The sequence below is a fragment of the Stigmatopora argus genome, chromosome 15 (assembly GCF_051989625.1).
Source record: "Stigmatopora argus isolate UIUO_Sarg chromosome 15, RoL_Sarg_1.0, whole genome shotgun sequence".
NCBI lineage: Eukaryota > Metazoa > Chordata > Actinopteri > Syngnathiformes > Syngnathidae > Stigmatopora > Stigmatopora argus.
Window position 1 is genome coordinate 8308412 of NC_135401.1, and position 22154 is coordinate 8330565.

Consider the following 22154-nt stretch of genomic DNA (forward strand, 5'->3'; position numbering starts at 1 on the left):
ACCAGCTCATTTGAATGTTCTATGAGAATATTGTACATAGTGTATGTAAAGGATTAAAATAACTTCTTACTAGTCTGGGAGTTTTCTGACATTTCTTTGGGATTTGAACCCACCTGAAATGAGTTGATAGTATTATTTTGTTAAAGGGTTGATATGACAATTTAAACCATCAATATTTGAAACAACATTTTTATCATGATTTAATGTAATACTATTTTTTTTCTTGTAGTACTAAAGACAATCGCAAGCCACAAGCAATAATTAAATGTGTCTTAATTTATTTTCTTTTGAACTTTTTAATTGAACAAAATTGCAACATCTTTGGCATTTCTTTGTTTTCCCCATGCATGTGTGGGTTTTTTCTGGGTGCTCTGCCTTCTTCCCACATCCCAAAAATGTGCATAATAGGCTAATTGGCCACTCCAAATTATATTTATACAATATTTGTGTTAACCGAATTGGACCATTTTGTTTATTTAAGCTAGAAATGAAGTATTCGGCGAGTGTGGTCCACATAAATGTATTTTAATTACAGATAAGTTATGTAAGGCTTGGGGGGCACCATTATATTTCAAACATATTTTAAATTTTAAACTCAATTCATAGTCTCTTCTTTAAGACAAAGAGACAAATGGACACACATATTCTGGTGAATTATTAAATGATGATATTGATTTCTGCTTGCGATTCGTACAAGAAAGCATTGTGTCAAACATTGGCTGTTGTTCGGAGCTTCAAAGAAAATGAGACGTTTCGTTGCACATGAAAAACACCAGGCAATCCAATAAGATTGCGGCATCATCAAGATTAAAGGTTCTCCCGGGTGACTCTTTGAATTTGATGCCGTCGCTTCATTTGCGTTTGTGTGGGTGAGAGAAATAGAGCCAACCTGTAATTTTCCCTGTGAGAGCTTGCTGGTGAAAGATTGTGTGTCTATGTGAGAGAGTATGTGTGAGAGCGTGTTGTGAGAGTGAGTTTTTGTGTGACGTTTTATGTAAAAGTGAAGATGGGTCATTTTCACATAATTCAGCAAATAACGGTAAAGACACTTTCAGAAAATGAATAATTTACAAAATGCAATTCAAGCATTCTGATTATCTCTAATTAGCAACACTAGCACTGCCTGGAAATATCTTAGCTGGAACTTTAATGAAAACATAATTAATTAAAATTTAAAAATCCAAATTGTTTCTGTATCTAACAGACAGTTTAATAATGTTTATGGTACTGTACTGTAATTTCTCTTCTACTGTTAAAGCTTGTGAACAAAGTCCCACTTGTGGTTAATAAAGTATATTGTTATCATTAAATGTAACAATTTTAACATTGTTCATGTGAAAAGCAGTACCTTTTATAACGGTAAAGACAAAATTTATTAACGGTAAAGACACAACATTCCACCTCAGCCTTTGACATTGGTAGATGGTATTTCTTGGCACTCAGTAAATGATAGTGTTCTGCATGCATACACCATGCCCAGTTCATTAAAAAGCAAAGTAATTATGTTCACCAAGTTTTTAGGACATCGGTAAAGACATGGAATTGTTACGACATTTCACAGGTATGGTCCTTACCTTGGTTTTAGTTTCATTCTCATGGCTTCTGCTTAGCTGGCGTTGACAATATGGCTGACAACATCCTGGTACTTCTCCCACACCAGCCACCTGGTGTATTTACTGTGAATTTTTTGGTGTATTTCTCATGTGATAACGGTAAAGACACACTAACTGATATGAAAGGTACATCAGTAAAACTGTTTGCAGTTGCAATTCTTTTGCATTTTTCTCAAAGACAACTTGAGTGAAAATACTATTGAAACAAATCTAAACAACACATTCTAAATAGAGACAAACAAATAAATCATAACCCGACTTTTCATTCCTATAAACTGTGACACTAGATTCTGGACATCTAACGGAGTGGACAAATTCAACATAAACTGGCTCTCAATGTATTTGTGTCTCAAATAGATTTCTCTTAAAATTGGTGCCAAATGTAGTATAATATGTGGCAAACAAAGCAGTAGTAATTAATTTTTATAACTTTGTAACACATAAAGGGAAAGTCCAGGGCCATATCTTTACCGTTATTTGCTGAATTATGTGAAAATGACCCAGATATCAAAAAGTCATGCCGAGTCAAAAAGTGTGGCATGTTTGCCAAGGCAAATGCCACACAGAAGGACAGCAGTGGCCACTAATTACCATTTGGCAGACTTTATTACTTCTGCAAAGGAAATGTTGGTGTATTTATCTCTGTGTTAGTTTTTATTCTACCGAGATGGACTATTATTCTAATGATAGGTAGGTATTATTTCAAATACTTTTGGATAAAAAGCCAGTATTATTTAACCATTAATGAACGTGAAATGTATTAGAATTAGGCATTAATGTGGAACACATTTATTTGTAATGTATGTTAAAATGATTACATAAAAAAGATAAATAACACTCAGTTGGGGTTCACAAAATGAAACAGGATGATAAATTGGGTCTGATAAATGTAGTTTGCAATCAATTTCATAATATTGCCATGTATGAGGATATAGAAAATATAAAAACTATACACTATATTGGAAGAACATCGTATAGGTCTATATGGGTCCACAACTGGGTCACGAGGATCTATGGTCCCTGTGGACTTTGGCCAGATGTCATCCAGAGAACCATAATCGACATGCTCAGATCAGAATTTCACCAAAGAAAATAGCTAGGCTGTGCGTAGAAAGCATTGTGGCTTTCAATTGTATATTAATTGGAAACAGAACTATGATTTATAACAAAGATTTGTGAAAAACTTGCTTGATATTATTCCGTTAATATAATCAGAAAAGTAGCTTAATTTTCTCTTCCACAATAAGATTCAATAGGCTTCAGCTCGCCTACAAACCGAGTAAAGTTGAAGCGCTATAGAAAATAAATGGATAATCAAAATGATCTAATCTCTTGACTATCCGATGCAATGAGATTATTACTTCACAATATGAGTGAGGTTATCACGACAAATCTGCTAATCCTTTGACCTTGTGAAAGTGTCATAGTGTCATACAAATACACCAATTGAAGTAAAGCAGAGAGTTTTGCACACATAGATATACTGTAATATGTTATTTTATAGCCATAAAATAGTTAATGACGGTTGGATTGATTCAGACGTAGCAATACTGAAGGCGTACATGTAAAATGCACAAAATATACTACATTGTTTTAATTATAACGTGTATTATTCTAATGCACATTATTATGAAAACAATGTATTAGTATTTTGTGTGTGTGTGTGTTTAAGAGGCGTGTCCGAGGTCAGAGTTCAAATAGCCGCCATTCGTCGCCGTTTTTCAAAATGGCGGATGAGGCAGGAGCCAGTACGGTCGTGGACTGCAGAGCAGCTCAGAAGTGACGATTTACCGAAGAAAGACCTGATAAACTTCTTACAGGACAATGCAGCGCATTCGGTACGTTGTCATTTGGGGATTTCAAAGCCCCAGTTCTCCTTTTAAGAGTGCTTTTTGACGGGAGCATGCCTCGTTGGCGTTGTAGCCCAACACGGTTGGAAACCGAAAAATGTTTGCGAACAAATTGGCTACATTGCGTTACCTCTAACTATTTATGTTTAATAAGAAATCATTCCATTGTGTGTTTCAGTTCCTCAACGAGCACAGATTGCTGGAAAACATCAAGAATGTGGCCAAAACGTCCAAAAAGAAGCAGCTTGTCGACACCATAACCAGCTGTTTGTCAGCCAAGTGAGTCCTTTTTAAAATACTAGTTTCTACTTTCTCTGTTCGTTTAATCAGTAAATATCAGCGTTGAGTATTCAAGGCTTTGCCCAATTAGCTTTTTAAAATTAGGATATTTTCAAATTTTGAATGAAAACACACTAACTGGTGTGGTGTTGATTTTTTTAGTAGCAAGATACCTGTGTGGTTAACTAACACCCACAAGTGCCATCAGTGGACGTGTAAGGAATAAACGGTACTTATAGAATGAATATACCTTTACCCTGGGCTTGGACCGTTTTATTTTTAGTTTTGACAAAGCATAAGTGAGACTTTCATTCAACAATAACCCAGGGGTCATTTTTGACTCAAATTTAAACATGGTTAAATCACAATTTTTACTCAGTGTAAGAAGAGAAAAATAGAAGCAATGATGACTTTTTGGGATGTTTATTTTAAAAGAATTAATGGATTTGAAATTGACTGAAAAACATCTAGGATGAAACAACATGGGAAATGAATCTGGGTCATTTGTGCATCAAAATGGTTAAATAACTAATTAGATAATCACGTTGTGGTATTTTGTAGAGGTTTAACGCCACGGAGACGGCGGAAGATGTGACAAAGCAGGTGAAAGCTGAAGAAATTTATGAGAAAAGTAAAGGCACAAGTTGTGGATGAGGTAGGACCGAAGTGTTTCAGGTTATTTTATTTATTATTTTCATGACATGTTACTAAATCTACTTTTTTTATCATGCTTCTCTTCAGGAACCACCCAAGTTACCCAAATCAACACTAAAGAGACGATGCGACGGTGAACTTCGACAAGTCCCCTCACTGGTGCTTGTTGTTATAGAGCAGGGGTCTCAAACTCAAGGGCCCCCATCCAGTATGTTTTCCATCTCCCACCACATCTGAATCAAATGATCAACTCCTCCACAAGCTTGATCATGATTGTTTGATTTTGGTGTTGGAAGACATGGAAAATAGACTGGATAGGGACCCTCAAGGACTGGAATTAGAGACTTATTTTTGAGTCTCTCTGCCTCTGCAGTGGTCAAAAAGAAAAAGCAAATGGAGCCACTAAGCTTCAAAGTCATCAGAGGGGTATGTCTAATATTTCTATTCCCCCCCTCCTGCTGTAGGATGAAGGCCTGCTGACTAAGACCGAGAGATGACATGAGTGGTGTTATGGAAAGAAGAGCCTTCCTGGTATGTTTCTTTTTCATATTGATAGAAAATACCTTTTTTTTTTATTGTCTTTTTTTTTTTTAAACCTTAATTAGTACTCTGTCTTATTTTTTTTTAAATGTTGAACTTGGTGTATAGGTCCCCTGACTTTTTTTTCTTCCAGATTTCCACCCATTTACTGATGGATGTGCGCACTGCTCGATGACTGACGTGAACCTATCTTGGAAGCCCCAATTTTTGTAGAAAAATAAATATTCTTGAAATGTATTCATGTCATATTCTTCATTTACCAAACAAAAGAATGCAAATAACATAGTAAGTCAAAGATTTTATTAACAGGAAAACATTAGCACACTGGGATCACATTGAACTGTTGATTGGTGTGCCAAGCTTATTTTTCTCCACCTGCAGACAGATACAATCAGATTTTTACACTTAGAATAAAATTGTCAAGATTTAACAGGCACAAAAGGAAAAAAAAAAAGACCATTTGAAGTCTTTTGGTCTTTTTTCCCCCCAAGTGTTTTAAAAAAGACAATTGCTGCTCAAATCTCTTTTTTAGCCAACATTAAATGAAATTCAAAATTATGAACCTTCTTACCTCTCACTTTGCCACCATGAGCCAGAGGACTCTGGACTTTACCTATATAAGAGGGGGAAGTAAATTGCAACTTTAGTCAGTGAAACCACCATGGAAATATAATATATTTCACATTGAGTTACATAAGCTTTTACTTTGGTTGAACACTTGGCTATTCTACAATAAACTAACCTCTCAGAAGACTTCCAGAGTTGCCAACCTGGGAAGATCACCTGGTCCTCCAGAGTCTGGACATGGGCCTGATGCGAACAAAAAGCAAAAGTTATAGAGACTGGAGATTCAACAGATAGGCTTAGGTGTTTTTTTTTTTTTTAACTAGTTTTACCTTGATCTGGCCCAGGCTCCTCTCATGTAACCTCAAGGGTGGAAGAGCTGCATCTTGACACTAAACAAGGAAAATCTGATTTAACCATGCTATTTGGGAGTTGCCAAACAATTATTACAGGAAAGAGAACTCTTACAAGAAATTTAATAAACGATCAAGATAAAGAATGAAAATAAGTTTGAGTACTCCGTGCTATTTTCCCTTTTCCAGACAAGGCAATTAAACATATAGTGCCGTTAACAGCTAGGAGAAAGTTGGCTCAACAATTTGTGTATGAATTATTTTATTGTGAAAACAGAACAATTACAAATTGGAAAGGGGTGTCTAGCACTCGCAGTGAAAACTATCATTACAAACAACACACCAGGAACTAAGGCGTGGCTCGATGCCATTTTTAAGCAAGCCTTTACCCAGAAAACTGTCCGTTGATGTCTCAGCTTTTTTGATTAAATTAAAAAGACAAACGACTACACGTCTCAATAATGGAGAGAAAACGGACAACATACTTTTTAAGTCAAAAGGGAAGCGTCGTCCTAACAGTAATGCTAAGATAGCAAACTATTCTTATGAGGCACACAGCTGGTGAGGAAAAGGAGCCCAAACTTAACATGTCGACGGTGTGTTCAACCTGGCATTAAACTAACAGATTTGTTGGCGTTTTGGGCTCAATTGATAGCTAAAAAATCTCCCGGTAGCGTGATAAAAATGCATTTAGGCCAGTAAATTGCTCGACGACGCCTTACCTCGTCGTGGTCGTCGTCCATCATCATAAAAACCACCGTTCGAAAGGGGAAGACACTGCGCATGTGCTTCATTTACCCAGGTGCGTCAACAATAACCACGCCCATTTTGTCCCGCCATATTGAATGTGGAAAAGATGGTGGCTTACTTACCGTACCCCACTAGGTGGTTTGTCATCCCAACTCAATGTTTTGAAGATGACGTAGAACAGTCGCCATTTTTGTAGTCTTGATGCTATAAAACAGTGTGTATACTACAATGAAACTCTAATGCACTTTTAAACTCAAAGAGGGATGCTATAGTTCATACATTATATACATGTGTATATATATAATAGATATATACATGTGTATATATACATGTGTGTATATATATATATATATATATATATATATATATATATATACATATATATATATATATATATATATATACATATATATATATATATATATACATATATATATATATATATATATATATACATACATATATACATACATATATATATATATATATATATATATATAATAGGTGTGTGTATATACACACACATATAATATAATTTATATAGATAGATAGATAGATATCAACATTTGAACATTTATTAAACAATTTATTGATACTTTACATACATTGGATTAGGGAATATCCACATATTAGAGAGTTAAACTCTATAATATTACACTGACCTTAAACAGGTGCCCGCCTGGCTCATATGGGAGAATTCAGCACCCATCATCCGGATTAAAATATACAGGGGCTTCGGATCCACCCAGTGCAGCTGAAATAATTAATTCCCTGGTTAGCACACGCGCTCACACAAAACATCTGTCAGTTCTGTCGTCTTCTTATCTGCCGCGGCCATGTCAGTGCTCTCCCATGTGAGAACAAAGGCAGTGCTTTACGGTTCAGGCGTCGGCGCACCACCTCGGCCTCCATCGTGTTCAAACACCACGTGAGGAGATAAGCAGGTCTCCCTTGACGCCTCCTGACTTTTTGTGCCGCACTGACAGAAACACCAAAGTGGCGAATGACATTTTATATTTTGCTCAAACCTTCTTCTGGTGACTTTTACTTCTCCACATGCACCTTTGCTAACGTCAATGCGGAAAATTACTGAGACCACCCAAGTACGCAATTTTTATTTTTTATTTGTCACTGGCAACTGGTCAGATGAGTTAGCCCAACCATTTTTTAGCCCTGGCACACATTTTTGCATTGCAAAAATCTCAAGGCACACCACCAGCTGAAACCCTTCTAATTCAAAAATCTGTCACCCATATTTACAAGAGTAAATCAATCAATCAAAGAAACACCCAAAAAGTATTTCAATATCTAATTTCTTCACACCAAACATTGGTCAATAAAAGTTGAAGTCCACAGACCCCAAACAACTTCCAGTTCACGTGACGTAAAAACAAATAACGATTTTGTTCTCGTAATTTACTAACTTTTCCTCCCTATATGACTTCAAACTCTTAAAATCACATTGCGAAAAGTTGCTGCCCGTTCCGTCTCATGTTATATGCTATCAAAAATAATCAACACCACGACATTATTCTCGTAATATTTCGACTTGAACCTTGTAATATTACAATACGACCTTATCTTTCCTCATATTTCAATTTTAATCTCACAATATTAGAATTTTTCTCCTGGAATATTACAATGCATGACTTCTTTGGAAGGTAATTTCCTGCGGCACACCTGACCCTAGCTGGTATGGTTGGGAAACATTCAGTTAGCCCAAGGGTGTCAGACTCGGGTTGGTTCGCGGGCCGCGTTAATGTCAACTCGATTTCATGTGGGTTGGACCATTTGGGATAAACTTAGATAATTTTTTTATAAATGGATTAAAATAACTGGATTAAAAGCCCTGAATATTCCGTTTTTTATAGATCTAAAACAATGTTTATTTTAGCTTTTTTTAAATATATTTTTAGATTTTACAAAATGATTTTTGAACTAAAAACACAGAAAAAATGGATTAAAAATTACAATTATTGATTTAAAATGGGGGAAATCAGGAAATTTAATATACATCTATACTCTTCATTTTAATTTGATCCTAAAACAGAAAGTCGGCACTCATGATTTACTTTCCCGGGCCACACAAAATGATGCGGCGGGCCAGATTTGGCCCCCGGGCCGCCACTTTGACACATGTGAGTTAGCCTATATAGATCCTGAAGGGTACTCGGACGTTTGGTCGCCCGGACGTTTGGTCGCCGGACGTTTGACAACATGACAGAGAGTTTACTGTTGAAACCAGCTCTCAAAATTATATTCATGAGAGAGTTTAATATCTAAATATCTACTGTTGAAACCAGCTCTCAAAATTATATTCACCCGGGCGACCAAACGTCCGGTGACCAAACGTCTGGCGACCAAACGTCCGGCGACCAAACGTCCGGCGACCAAACGTCCGGTCACGATCCTGAAGTAGCATCAAAAATATTGGGTGATACATGTCTTCTTTGACCAGAAACAACCCCGCCCTCCCTTGCTCCTTCCCTCCCTCCCTCCATCTCTCCATCCACCACCTCCTTTTACTCTCACCCAGTGTGATTCAGAGACTGCATGCTCGCTGTCCCGAACCATGATGAAGCAGTCGTCCCTGTGGGAATTCTACCTCCCGCCGGCGAGCAAGACTCCGCTCCCTTTCGTATCCCTCAGCCACATGCAACTCCATCACTATCCTCCTCCTCAGCAGCAGAAGTAGAAGGAGGAAAAAAGGAGGAAGATGAAGAAAGAGCAGCAGCCTGTGTGTGAAAAAGTTCTTCTTTGACTTTTCATTGAATACAACTTACCTTCCCTCCTTCTGCTTGGAAGTCAAGGAACAGCAAGGAGAATTTCCCGGTCCTCCCGTCCTCGCCGTTCATCCTCCGTCATATATTTCTGTCCAGTCAGCAGGATTTGTCAAGCTCTGGGTCCGTGTTGTGATCCTCGGAGACACACTTGACCCACGCAAGACTTGCGGGGCAAAACAAGGGATTAACTCTTACACTCTGCCCTCAGTGAGTATTTTTTTTTGGTCTTTTTTTTGGGAGTGTTGAAATCTCTGTGTGTCATCGTCTCGGGCAACTCGGAAGTTATTAATAATGCACTTCTTCATGACTGCTCAAAGGCTTTGACCTGGATTTGACAGGAAATAGCAACGGAAGTGCATGTCTGAGAGGTTTCTGAAGCATTAATTAATAATGTACTCTTTTACCTCATTGAATACTGAAGGAAAGGTATGCGTGCGCGTGTGTCATCTTTAGGAACCTCTTTTTATATGAAAATATAGTGCAATGGACTATGACGCCAATTCTGAAGGCTTTTTTTTGCACATACGTTTTCACAAATCTCATGATATTAAATGATTGATTTCAAAGACTAGCGCAAAAACCCTCTCTCCTCCTCCTCTTTTTTGTGTAAATGACAAAACAAATAAGGATTAAGCAATGACGCCTGATTAGAAGTCTGTTCAGCCTTCATGGATCATTTGAGATGTTCTTTTTTTTTAAAAAATTGACTTTTTATTCCTATCATGAATTTCTATTGTTTTTTGACCACTGAAAACACGCATTAACCTTGAAGCGGAATGACAAAAAGGTGTTAGAGAAGAGATAAAATATGCATAAAGTAGATCAAATCTAGAGTTAACATGCTTGACTTCTGCTATCTGAAGAAAAAAATTATATGAAAGCAGTGAGGCCATTCATTTATGCATGTTGTGGGGCAGGAACAGAACAGCTAGAGGCAAAAACACGGCAAAACGCACACTCACCGACTCATATTTAGAAAGTGAGTAAGAGAACATTGTTCTTTCTATAATGGTACATTAATAAAACCTTTCATTCGATGTATGAATCAAGTGAATGTTACATATTAAAATATTTCCTCAAGCGACTGCTGATGCTATGTCCACATGCATTGTGGATTATTTTCCATCTATTACTGGAGGCAGCTACCCGGGCAAAGATCTGCCCATTTTTATATTGTAAATGCTGACCTGAGTCAACAGGAAAGCAAAGCAGAGGAGGAGTTTTGTTAGTTACAAGCCGAGCGATGATTTAATGAGACAAACGCAACGGTTTGAAATCTGTGAAAAGGACATTAACGTGGCTGCAGGTGTTACATTATAATAATTAGATAAGATGATCTCTTGGTTGCATCAAAGACTGCACTCATAAATCATAAATAACATTCGCTGCTGCATTGAGTTACGAGTGACGAGTTTTGCAAGATAGTCAAATGTTTTAAACTCAACTCACTTCATAATATGCAACCATCATTTAACGCAGGGGGAGGGAACCTATGGCTTGGGAGCCGTATGTGGCTCTTTTAATTGGTGGTTCTGGCTCTCCGCTAACCTGTGAGGTAAAATAGGGATGTGGCGTTGACATCACCACAAGCGTTTAGAATCTTCGCATACATACTCTCATTGATTAGCAACAGCGTAAAAATGTTGTCAAAAGAATTCAGAGACTTTTTTTTACTTTAAAAGTGTTGAAATGACTCAAAAAAAATCACACATTTTCATATAATTATACTTTTGAATTCTGAGTATGGCTCTCAAAGAATAATATTTAAAAATATGAATTGTTTATGGCTCTTTCCATCAAAAAGATTCCCGACCCCTGATTTAACGGTTCTTTCTAAAATTGGGCTTCAAACTTTTCTTCCCAGTGGGAATGTTCTGTCAAACTAAACATATCGTATTTTCATGACTATAAGGCACATTAAAAGTCTGAAATTTTCTCAAAAATAGACATGGCGCCTTATAATCCAGTATGCTTTATATATGGAAAAAAATGTAAATGTGTCATTCATTGAGGGTGCCCCTTATAGTCGTGAAAATACGGTATATGAAAAGTGGGGAAATGACAAATTGGGGTTTTATATCAGGAAAGGCTGCTGCACACTTAATGTCTTTAGTCCAGTAATGCTAACGCTTGAATACAAAAAGGGGAAGAAGTTCAAGTTAGACAAAAAAGAAATATATACACACATATACATACATACATATGTATATATATATGACCACCAATTGCATATTATCTGAAAAACTTATGTTAACAGATTAGTCAGTTGTTCTCCATCTTACCATGGTTACTATATACTACTTGTTCTTCGTTTCTGAAAAATAAGAAAATGCCCTGCCAAAAATGCAAATTATTCTCCTATGCAAATTACATCATTTTTTCTTTGTCTTTGTATTTTCTTTGGCTGGTGCGACGTATAGTCCAAAAATACAGTAATTAAATGCCAGAGCTTCTTTTGAGAAAGCAGGCGGAATACAGTACGTGAATTTCAAATTGCTAGTGTGCTCCTTTGTACAAACATCTATGATTTAGACTCCTTCTCCTCCAGTGAACAGAATGCATTTCTCAGGTGGTGTTCTACATTGTCACATACTACAGTGGGCACAAGTATTACCATGGGTCAGTGGGCTGGCTGCAGGACGCAATAACCATTGTGCCAAATACCTCCGGGCTTCTTTGCGTGTCCCACATGCACGCACACACACACACACACACGTTTGAATCAGCCCATTTTAATCTTTTCATCTCTGTCTCTCATCTTCTGACCTTCCTTGCACAAATGCCAAACATATGCGATTAGAGCTCTCATTTGTTTTGCTGCGGCCCGAGTGTGGAAAAGGTTATGAAACACAACATCCGAGCTTCGGGACAACGATGAGATGACCCCAGGAGAAGCAGAATTTCATGACTTGGGTTTGACTTTGAAGGAAAGTTAGGCATTGCTTATGCATGTGTGGATAATGCAATATTTAAGTTACTCGCAGCATGTCATGAGGATGAATCGTGTTCTTTTTGCGTGGGCAAGACTGATGGTTCGTCGCCAGTTCGTAATCTGAATATATGTTCTGATTTTCCGTTAATGTGAAGATCAGACTTGACATCAGACAACCAGAGCTAAAAATACTGGCTTAGTTGAATAGAAAAAAAAAGTAGTATCAGAATTGGGATTAAAGTTGTTTCGGAAATGAAATCTTTGTATTTCAACGTAAGCATTGATGGCCAATGAGAGATGAGTTTGTATTAAATTTGTTCATAATGATGTCAGTGATACTCAGAAATTTGTCGGAAATTAATAGCCCCAAAAAATACACAATTGATTAACTCATTGGCTGCCATTGAAAGCCATAAACATCCAATCTATTTTAACTGAGGGTTAAAATATGAATAGAAATGACATAAAACTGAAACATGACCATATTTTCTGGACTATAAGTCGCACTATTTTATAGTTTGGCTGAGCCTGCAACTAATCCTCAAGTGCAACTTATGTATTTTTTCTCTTAGGCCACCGACAGCCTGTGTTTATTGGCTACAATTAGCTGAAAACCTTATGCTATCTAATGTTTGTTTTGCCTGCTGTTCTTCATTTTACTAGTGTTACTTTGATGTATGTTTGTACTTGGTTTCTGATCCAATAAAAACAATGCCCCTCTCAAAAATACGACCATTCCTCCAACGACAAAGTGGAGAAAAGGATTTTGGAAATTGGAATATGCAGGATGTACATCATCATCACACGTGGCATAAATCAGAAGTCTCCAAACTGGTCCTCGAGGGCCGCTATGGGCCGCTATGCAGGTTTTTGTTCCAACCGATCCAACGCAAACAATTTAACTGATGAGGATTCTGCAGAAAAAAGAAGCACCTGACTGCAATCCACTGATTGTGTATATAACATACCAGATTGGTGGAAAGGTTTCCTCTTACCGATTGGAACGAAAACCTGCACCCACTGTGGCCCTTTCTAGAATAGTTTGGGGACCACTGCTGTCAATCTTTAATTCACAAGGCAATGGAAGGCATCACAGTCCAACAAAATGATGTCAAACTCAGTCGTGAAATGCATGGGCAGCTGCTTTTCCGCGGCAGGAACTCGCGCCTCTTTGACTGAAATCAAACGAATTAATTTGAATTGTACAAGTGGGTAGTTGGCACTATATGTGGCGAATGGCACGATGATTACAGATGGCAGCTTGAATGGTGACACGGCATGTATCTAAACTGGCACTAGAAGCGTGCGCCTAATCATGTCACGCCCACGTGCATCTCCTGACTTCCATGCAAACTCACTTCAATCACTCTGATCTTTGCTTTCCACTGACTTCATGAAGCAAATCCATTTAGAAAATGATATCAGTTACATAAAACAACATGGATCCACACTAAAACAATCCGTTTTACAGGAGTTAGTAGTACTAAAGCTAATTGAACTCCCTCGTATGCAATTACTACTGATTGGATTGCAATACATAATATATATAGCTTTTCTTTGGAACCACTGGGTGGGATTACAAGCATTTAATTAGGTAAAATAAAAAAAGTGGGTAGTGTCATTATTAATGCATTTGAGTGTGATTATTATAAGCACTATTTTTCAAGAGTGTATTTTCATCAGGATAATGGGATGGTTTTCATTAGTTTTGTCATCCTGCTACAGCAACCAGACAGTAGGTTTTCTTTATCCTAAATAATATGAATTTGTTGCAGAACCACAGACATGACACTAAGGGACACTACAAATTAATAGAAAATATGGCAGTAGCAACAGTATTGCATTTTTTGAAGTAACAGTAATTTACTGGGCAATCAGACAAGAATAATTTTGCATTATTAAACTAGCTCATAGAGACAGACATATTCTCAAAAGACTACCTCAAGTGCCAACCAATTTTTGGCTTTCTGAGTTATCTTTTAAAGCATTACACAGACAAGACTGTGAAACAAAAGATTAGTCATTTTTTTCCAATAGAAAAATAACCCAAGTTTGTTTCTACCTTAGTCCCTATTTAAGTAATTGGCAGGTTTTGAAGTCCAATGATGGGGGAAAAGCTTTGTGTGAAAATATTTCCTGCAAAGCATTGATTTTGACACTAATGTTTATACTTTTGTGGCACCTCAAACATGAAAAGTGGCTTCTATCAAACAACGAAGTAAAGGAAAAAAATAGCACTTTTATGTAACAAGTAATACATTGTCTGTTAACAGTATACATTTTTCCATTTTGATAAAGGAAGAGTAGTTTGAAGGTTGATGCCAATCTCTTGGATATTTTTTGGCCTTAGATCATCATTTTAGAATTTTCAAAAAAAGGAATTCAATGTATTCAGATTAGAGTTGACAGATTTCACCACAATGAGTTAAACAACAGGATTTGAGGTTAAAAAAATATGGTTATTTTCTAAATCGCATGTGTCAAAGTGGCGGCCAGGGGGCCAAATCTGGCCCGCCGCATCATTTTCTGTGGCCCGGGAAAGTAAATCATGAGTGCCGACTTTCTGTTTTAGGATCAAATTAAAATGAAGAATATAGATGTATATTAAATTTCCTGATTTTCCCCCTTTTAAATCAATAATTGTAATTTTTTAATCATTTTTTTCTGTGTTTTTAGTTCAAAAACCATTTTGTAAAATCCAAAAATATATATAAAAAAATCTAAAATAAACATTGTTTTAGATCTATAAAAAACTGAACATTCAGGGTTTTTAATCCAGTTCTTTTAATCCATTTATATAAAAAAAAATCTAAATATTATATCTAAAATGGTCCGACCCACGTGAAATCAAGTTGACGTTAAAGCGGCCCGCGAACCAACCCGAGTCTGACATCCTTGTTCTAAATGATTACAAACCGCAACAATAAACAAAAGTAAAACTCTTTAGATTGTGACAATCAAACGTGATATAAAGGTAAAGTCACTCCTGCCATGAAAAAAAAACGTCTCAGATAAAGGAAAGGAGTCACTGTAACATAATGATAATAAATTGAAGTGATGTGATGTGAAATGTTGTACAACAAGGTGAGGTCCAATCCAATTCTTGTTGGAGGACCCCCCCCCCGGAGATGGGAATGTTATTTGTGTGAGCCTTGGGCTGCTGCTGGAACTGTCAAATGAATATGGATGCATGAGGAAGTCATTTGTCAAGTGGGGGTGCTTTTGTAAAACATCTCCCAAATATGGTTAGGGGTTTCCACAGCGCACATTAATAAATGATATGTTGCTGATTTCATTACCGGGCTTGTGTTCACTTTAAAATTGGTTTTGCAGATTGGATGGTAACACTGTACTTGTATCTAAAGCTAAGCAAGGAGCTAACTAAAAATATCCTGTTTTGAGACCCATTTGTAGCAGATGTGTGAGAGCCTGAGGGTTTGAGGGAAAGGTTAGCCTCTATGCACCAACAGAATTTTTTGGGGAGAAGAAAAATATTACTGCTAAATTGAAGTCATTTTAGATTCATGTACGCAAATTCCATCAGAACATTAAGGGGAAGTGACTTTTGTAAGTCATGAAGGGGCACAAACTATTAATTCCAAGTACCACTGCTACTCATGATGATATATTAGTCATTGGAGCCAGTGTGAAAGTACATTTGTAAAAGCTCAGGACTGCTATCTGCTGGTTAAAAAGCTTACTTCAGCCAGTCTCTGTGTTTTTTTTAACATTTTCAAAGATTTTTCTTAAAAAAATGTATGTCACTGTTATTAAAATTAAAGACAATTTGCATTTTCAGAAAGAAACATAACATGCACACACAATTCACTTTTGCAGGCCACAAAACTTCTGCCATTCCAAATGTGTCATACGAGCATCTGCTATTTAAACTAAGGCCATCTGTTGGCTAGAAAAGGAATTTCCCCTTAAATAACCTATGTTTTTTTCCCTCCTCATAGGAAATGTCAAATTCAAAGTGTCGCATGACGTTGGGCTGCAACTAAACACACCACCATGGAAGCGGAGCGTGCACTAAATGCCACAATAAATAGCAGTACAATGAACAGCCAACTGGTCACACAGAGTCTCTGGGAGGTGGTCACCATAGCGACGGTGTCAGCCATTGTCAGCCTCATCACAATAGTAGGGAACATTTTAGTGATGCTCTCCTTTAAAGTCAACAGCCAACTAAAGACAGTAAACAACTACTACTTGCTCAGCCTGGCGGTGGCCGACCTCATCATCGGCATGTTCTCCATGAACCTGTACACTTCCTACATTCTGATGGGTTATTGGGCTTTAGGCAATCTGTCATGTGACCTGTGGTTGGCTGTGGACTACGTGGCTAGTAACGCCTCAGTCATGAACTTGCTAGCAATCAGTTTTGACAGATATTTTTCCATCACTAGGCCTCTCACCTACAGAGCTAAACGTACTCCAAGGCGGGCAGGCGTCATGATAGGTTTGGCCTGGCTGGTGTCGCTGGTTTTGTGGGCGCCGCCTATCCTATGCTGGCAATACTTTGTGGGGAAAAGAACCGTCCCCGAGAGACAGTGCCAGATTCAGTTTTTCTCAGAGCCCATCATAACCTTCGGAACGGCCATTGCAGCTTTTTATATCCCCGTGTCAGTCATGACGATCCTCTACTGTCGGATTTACAAAGAAACTGAAAAAAGGACTAAGGATTTAGCAGAGCTTCAGGGAGCTAACCAGTCAGCGCAACCTGACGCGACCAAGCCTCAGATTATCCGATCGTGCTTTCGCTGCAAACGACGCTCCGGTTCGCCGGACTGCGCCGAGGCCTCGTGGTCGTCATCATGCAGGAACCACGCTGCCCAGCCCGGCGCCTCCACCAACGAGGAGTGGTCCAAAGCCGGGCAGATGACCTGCTACAACAGTTACCCATCCTCAGAAGATGAAGACAGGTCGGTGTCTTTCGGGAACCAGGTTTGCAAAGTCGCCAAGAGTCCGGCGGGGGACGAAACGGAGCAGCTCAGCAGCTTTGACGAGGAAAACTTTTACCAAACGCCCTCCCAAAGCAACTCTCAGAGCAGCAAACGCGTGTCGTACAAGTTTAAATCCAAAGACACCCTCGCTCCGCACCCGAGCAAAAACGGTGACGCCAAAATGGCCTTTTCTTCAGCGGAGTCCTTGAGCACTCAGGCTGCCTCTGCAGCATCCAAAGACGTCACGCTAAAGAACCACATGACCAAGAGGAAGAGGATGGTGCTAATCAAAGAGAGGAAGGCAGCTCAGACCCTCAGCGCCATCCTGCTGGCCTTCATTCTGACCTGGACGCCGTATAACATCATGGTGCTCATTTCCACCTTCTGCTCGGACTGCATTCCCGTCTCCCTGTGGCACCTGGGCTACTGGCTATGCTACGTCAATAGCACCGTCAACCCCATGTGCTATGCTCTCTGCAACAAGACTTTCCAAAAAACCTTCCGCATGCTTCTCCTCTGCCAGTGGAAGAAAAAACGGATTGAGGAGAAACTCTACTGGTACGGACAAAACCCGATTGTTGGCTCGAAACTTTCTTGAACTATTTCAGACGGTTGACAAACGTGACCACGCAGAACCAAATCCAAGTAGATTCTTGGGGTCAAATTGTAGCAAGTCCATTTTTACGAGTTAATCAATCATGCATGAGCCATCCTAACAAAACCAATCTACAAATTGGCGCTACCAACTGGACAGCAGGATTGTTTCATTTTGCTACTCTTATCTTTAATATGGTCAATGCTTCTGCCTATTAAAGCACAGTGCAACACAGTTTTGGGATGAAATCCGACAAGTGAACATTTGTGAGGTGGGAATTTATTGATGCTTAAAGGCTTATAAAATGCATGGCCACATTGCCTGGGAGTCTTGGGTGTCATATTTAATCTTAACACTGTCAACATCTGCTTTCAGAAATAATTATCTTGCCCCGTTCCCTAGTTGCTAAAGAACCAATTTGCCAAATGGTTAAAAGACGACAGTAAAGAATGGGTAGACTAGTCGGATACTTAAATATCCCATGGCTATTTGGAGCATAAAAATGAAGAAAAACTACATAATTGTTCCTAAAATGAAAAAGTGGAAACGAATCCTTTAAAAAAAATCTTAATTAACCTTAATCCTCCATTTTAAGCATCTCAAATCCGTCCACCTTGAATGCAGATAAGGATTTAATGACATCATTTTGGGCTGAAAACTGGCCTTTGTGGATTTTTTTTAAACCACACTAATCCTGTTATACCTAAACCTAAAAAAAAGCCACATTTGATATGCGTAAAACTTTCAAGATTTCATCAGATGAATTTTTTTGTGATTTGGAAAAAAAAATACAAAGACAAACAATAACCCAGTGACGCATACTATTATTTTATCTCATTATCCCCTTGTGGAAAATAAACCATTGCAATTAAATATAATTAAAACTAATTAAATAACTATGTACTGTATATAATTGGAGGTCAAATTTCTTTTCATCAAAATTATTGCTTTATCTGATGTTTGTGGTACTAAAAGATCTCTGTTCGTTAAATTAATGAAAAATCATCAACAGTTCATCAGGGTTAGCTTCAAAATATGTCAAAATGTCTATTCTGCTCTGACTGTTAAACAGTTGACATTTATGTATTTGAGATGGATCATGAGATATGAAATGTTTTCAGTCCTGACCAATTACCCAAATTCAATATTGGAATGCACAAAATGTGAAATTATTGGACAGCAGGTGCCTCATCTTAAAGAATGACTGGAACTCTAATATTATGCTAATTGTTACAATCGAGCAATTAGTGGTGCTACAATTTTAGGGCTCCTTACATACTTAGTAAGGGACTTTTTTAAATAATATTTAATTTTTTTCTTCCCATTTTCTTCCCCTTAGATATCACAGGCCCTATTTTAACATGACAGACATTTGAAAAAAACAAGAAAAAATAGGTGGAAAGGGTAAAGCTCTGATGTTTTGAAAGCAGTTGTTTTTGTCTGATATGTATTTTTGCTTCTTATTACTATGCTATTTTTTATTTTTTATTTTTTTAAGGACAGGCAGTTGTGCTAGCGGCAATATACTGCTTTGCTCCACACAATTATCACTTTACACTTCAACGTCTTCATATTTATGTTGCTGTACGGACATGCCTTTTGTAAATAGTCATCATCATAAAGTTGGTATTTCTCAATATCCGTAAGGGTTTTTCTCACATTTTTTTTGTTTTAATACTGTGACAAAGGCAACACATTTTTTTTAAATGACTGAAGTCAGGAATTAAAATGAGTGCACCGCAAATATTGTGACGTAACATAAAAGGAAAACCAAGATAGTTGTGTTTTCTATTTTGAACCCGTCTTTTTAGGGGGGGGAGTTATGTTGTTGTATTTAAAAAAAAAGTGTACATGCATTTATTTAAAATAAATGTCAATGTCTTGCCCAATATGAACTTTGAACTAGTGTTTGATTTAAATTGTCATTTAAAGCCATAAGGTAAGTTAAAATGTATACAGACCTCGTTCATTTATTTTCAACACCACGTTTCCTGGACAGGGTCGCGGGGTGCTGGAGCCTAAACCAGTTGATTTCAAAGACCAAATTTTTTTTTCAGTCCCCGGAAACGTTCGGTGATTGGCTTGATACTTTCCTCATAGCTCATCCCTTCTACAGTCTTTGCAATGAACCTGTTTAGAACTTTCTGATGGTTTCACCATCATCCATGCATACTTGCAAAGATGCTCCTTGTTGCAGTCCTTTTGCCAGTAGATAACATTCCTGCGGTTCAGATTGGCCCCGGCACACGCGTCGTACCACCAACCCCCGCCGGCTACCCCCTTAAACTCCAGCTTGGCACAGTTCTGAAAGTAGTTATCATTATCTCTGTCCTTCGTAGTGAACTTTTGGTTGTCGTGCAGGTAGTTCTCCGTGTCCTGGGTGAGGGCGTCCACGGCCGTGCCCTGGAACAACCCGAGCCTCAGACGATATGCCGATGATTCACTCTCCACCATGAAAGGGTCGTACTCTCCCATTTTGGTGACGGCGTCTTGGTCCACCAGTTTGACTCCCAGTTTGAAGCGGGCCAGGCCACTGCTTAGCTGGTGAAGATAATCGTTGCCGAGCCAGTGATCTCCAGTGACATCCCCGAAACCGATCTTGTAGTCGGTCCACACCCGGTCAAAACTGATGCTGCTGTTTACGGTGATGTGCTGCACTACGGTCCATCCTCCTTCTTGCATGGCACAGTACACCACGATAGGGGATTCTCCGGGCTGGATCAAGTAAACGCCATCTCTGGCGTGACCTGCTGAGCTCATGAGCATTTCATGACAATCCCTTGGTAGCACTGTGAGGATAAGCGGAGCTGTTCATTTCAAGGATTTCATTCACATTTTTTCCTCATCATTTCTGTTCTTTTAACTAGGGATAGATTCTCATTGTCTTTGGTAAGTAACAAGTAATATGACAAACAATAAAAAAAAATTAGAGGCCCTGACCTCGAGTGGATTTCTGTTTTGAGTCATTGTAATTTCATTAATTCTTAAGTTAATATTTTACGTGACTTCCCTTGTAAGGATAAGCGGTATGTTTTTATGACTTTGACTTAGGTACCTTAAAATCACAAGTGAATCATCGGCAAATGTACGATGAACGTATAACAAATAAAACAATAAAACAATAGATTGAAGAAATTCAGTGTTAAATGTATAATTTCCCCCAATACACTCCTCTCCTAAAACCCAGAGCTTGGGAATCACTGCTATGAGACAATGACCTTGTCCTGTATTAAATAATTGCATTCTTAAAGGGCTAGTCTTTTCAATGTACAAATTATGTTATGACTGTTAAACCTCTGACAATGCAAATGACTTTTTATACACGCGTTTTGTCAAAATACAGTCAAACCTTGAAAAATTGCCACAATATTACATCAATTAGTTTTTTTTACACAAATTATCTCACGGGAAAATCATAAGTCACTAAGTTAGCTCAGTAGTAGAATTGAATGCTTTAATTGTCATTATACAAGTATAATGAGATTTAAAGTGACCATGACGCAGATCCTAATCTATCCGAGGTAAAAACAAACTAGTAATGAAGAATTTCAAAATAATCACGGGAGAGTCACTGAAAGTACAGACGTGCCTGTGATTAAATTATGAAAGAAATACCCACGTTAAGGGGGTGATTGAGGGGGGGAAAACCTACCTCTCATTCCTTGGTTGATGACCACATTATGCTGATCAGGAGGTAACATGTGAAGGTTTTCTGCTTGGAGATGCTCCATGTTGACTCCATATGTACTCAGAAAGAGCAGTAGTGGCCAAACTTTCAATATCATTTTCCTGTAGACACATTTACACGAACAAACTATGAATTTTACACTATTACAAAGCTGTCGCCCAAATAAAAGTCTTACTGTACTGTACCTTCCTTCACTGGAATCAGCACGGTAAAAATATTTCAGCCAATCTTTTCCCACACGGCCGCTCTAATGAAGCACAAATAAAAAGTACACAAGCAACAACAATGGCACGCCACTTTCAATCTCAGCTGGACTTCAGCCTCAACTTCAAACTGCAATGGCAGACGCCAAGCCTTCCTCTTATCTCTGTCAAGTCAGATAAAAGCCACGGTGAGTGGTAAGATGAGTCGGCTGGAATCGTTCACCAACTCTGAATCAATTTAAGAGGTTAGAAGGTTAAAGTCCAGCTCGGGCTTGTGCCGAAAACAAGTCAAATACAATTAAAATAAAGTAAAATAAGCCCTTTCCCCTCTGAAAATACATTTATTCTTCATTCCTAGACAGCAATACTACATTTAAATGAAAAATACAGCTTTTTCAAATAGG

The 22154-nt window shown here is 38.1% G+C and overlaps 3 protein-coding genes across 5 annotated transcripts; 2 read left to right on the forward strand and 1 right to left on the reverse strand.

Moving 5' to 3' along the window:
* The first annotated feature begins 3320 nt into the window (after window positions 1–3320).
* LOC144090036 (peptidyl-prolyl cis-trans isomerase FKBP3-like) lies at window positions 3321–5173 on the forward strand. 2 transcript variants are annotated; one of them, XM_077621333.1, is made up of 5 exons: window positions 3321–3451; window positions 3642–3742; window positions 4304–4555; window positions 4861–4927; window positions 5070–5173. In XM_077621333.1, the coding sequence occupies exons 1-3, from the start codon at window positions 3347–3349 to the stop codon at window positions 4335–4337; spliced, it is 240 nt and encodes a 79-aa protein (XP_077477459.1). In that variant the 5' UTR covers window positions 3321–3346; the 3' UTR covers window positions 4338–4555; window positions 4861–4927; window positions 5070–5173. The 2 variants fall into 2 exon arrangements, with proteins under 2 accessions (XP_077477459.1, XP_077477458.1); XM_077621332.1 differs by having other exon boundaries at window positions 4868–4927.
* Window positions 5174–5501: 328 nt separating this feature from the next.
* On the reverse strand, window positions 5502–21869 carry LOC144090052 (fibrinogen-like protein 1-like protein). 2 transcript variants are annotated; one of them, XR_013305269.1, is made up of 4 exons: window positions 6576–6643; window positions 5833–5892; window positions 5679–5746; window positions 5502–5549 (listed from the first exon to the last, which is right to left on the reverse strand). XR_013305269.1 is itself a non-coding variant. In XM_077621354.1 (3 exons), the coding sequence occupies exons 2-3, from the start codon at window positions 21642–21644 to the stop codon at window positions 19954–19956; spliced, it is 828 nt and encodes a 275-aa protein (XP_077477480.1). In that variant the 5' UTR covers window positions 21645–21648; window positions 21733–21869; the 3' UTR covers window positions 19791–19953. The 2 variants fall into 2 exon arrangements, 1 of the variants encoding a protein (XP_077477480.1); XM_077621354.1 differs by lacking the exons at window positions 5502–5549; window positions 5679–5746; window positions 5833–5892; window positions 6576–6643 and adding exons at window positions 19791–20648; window positions 21512–21648; window positions 21733–21869.
* Window positions 9155–18037, forward strand: chrm5a (cholinergic receptor, muscarinic 5a). The gene is made up of 2 exons (XM_077621352.1): window positions 9155–9593; window positions 16278–18037. The coding sequence occupies exon 2, from the start codon at window positions 16333–16335 to the stop codon at window positions 17860–17862; it is 1530 nt and encodes a 509-aa protein (XP_077477478.1). The 5' UTR covers window positions 9155–9593; window positions 16278–16332; the 3' UTR covers window positions 17863–18037.
* Window positions 21870–22154: the final 285 nt, after the last annotated feature.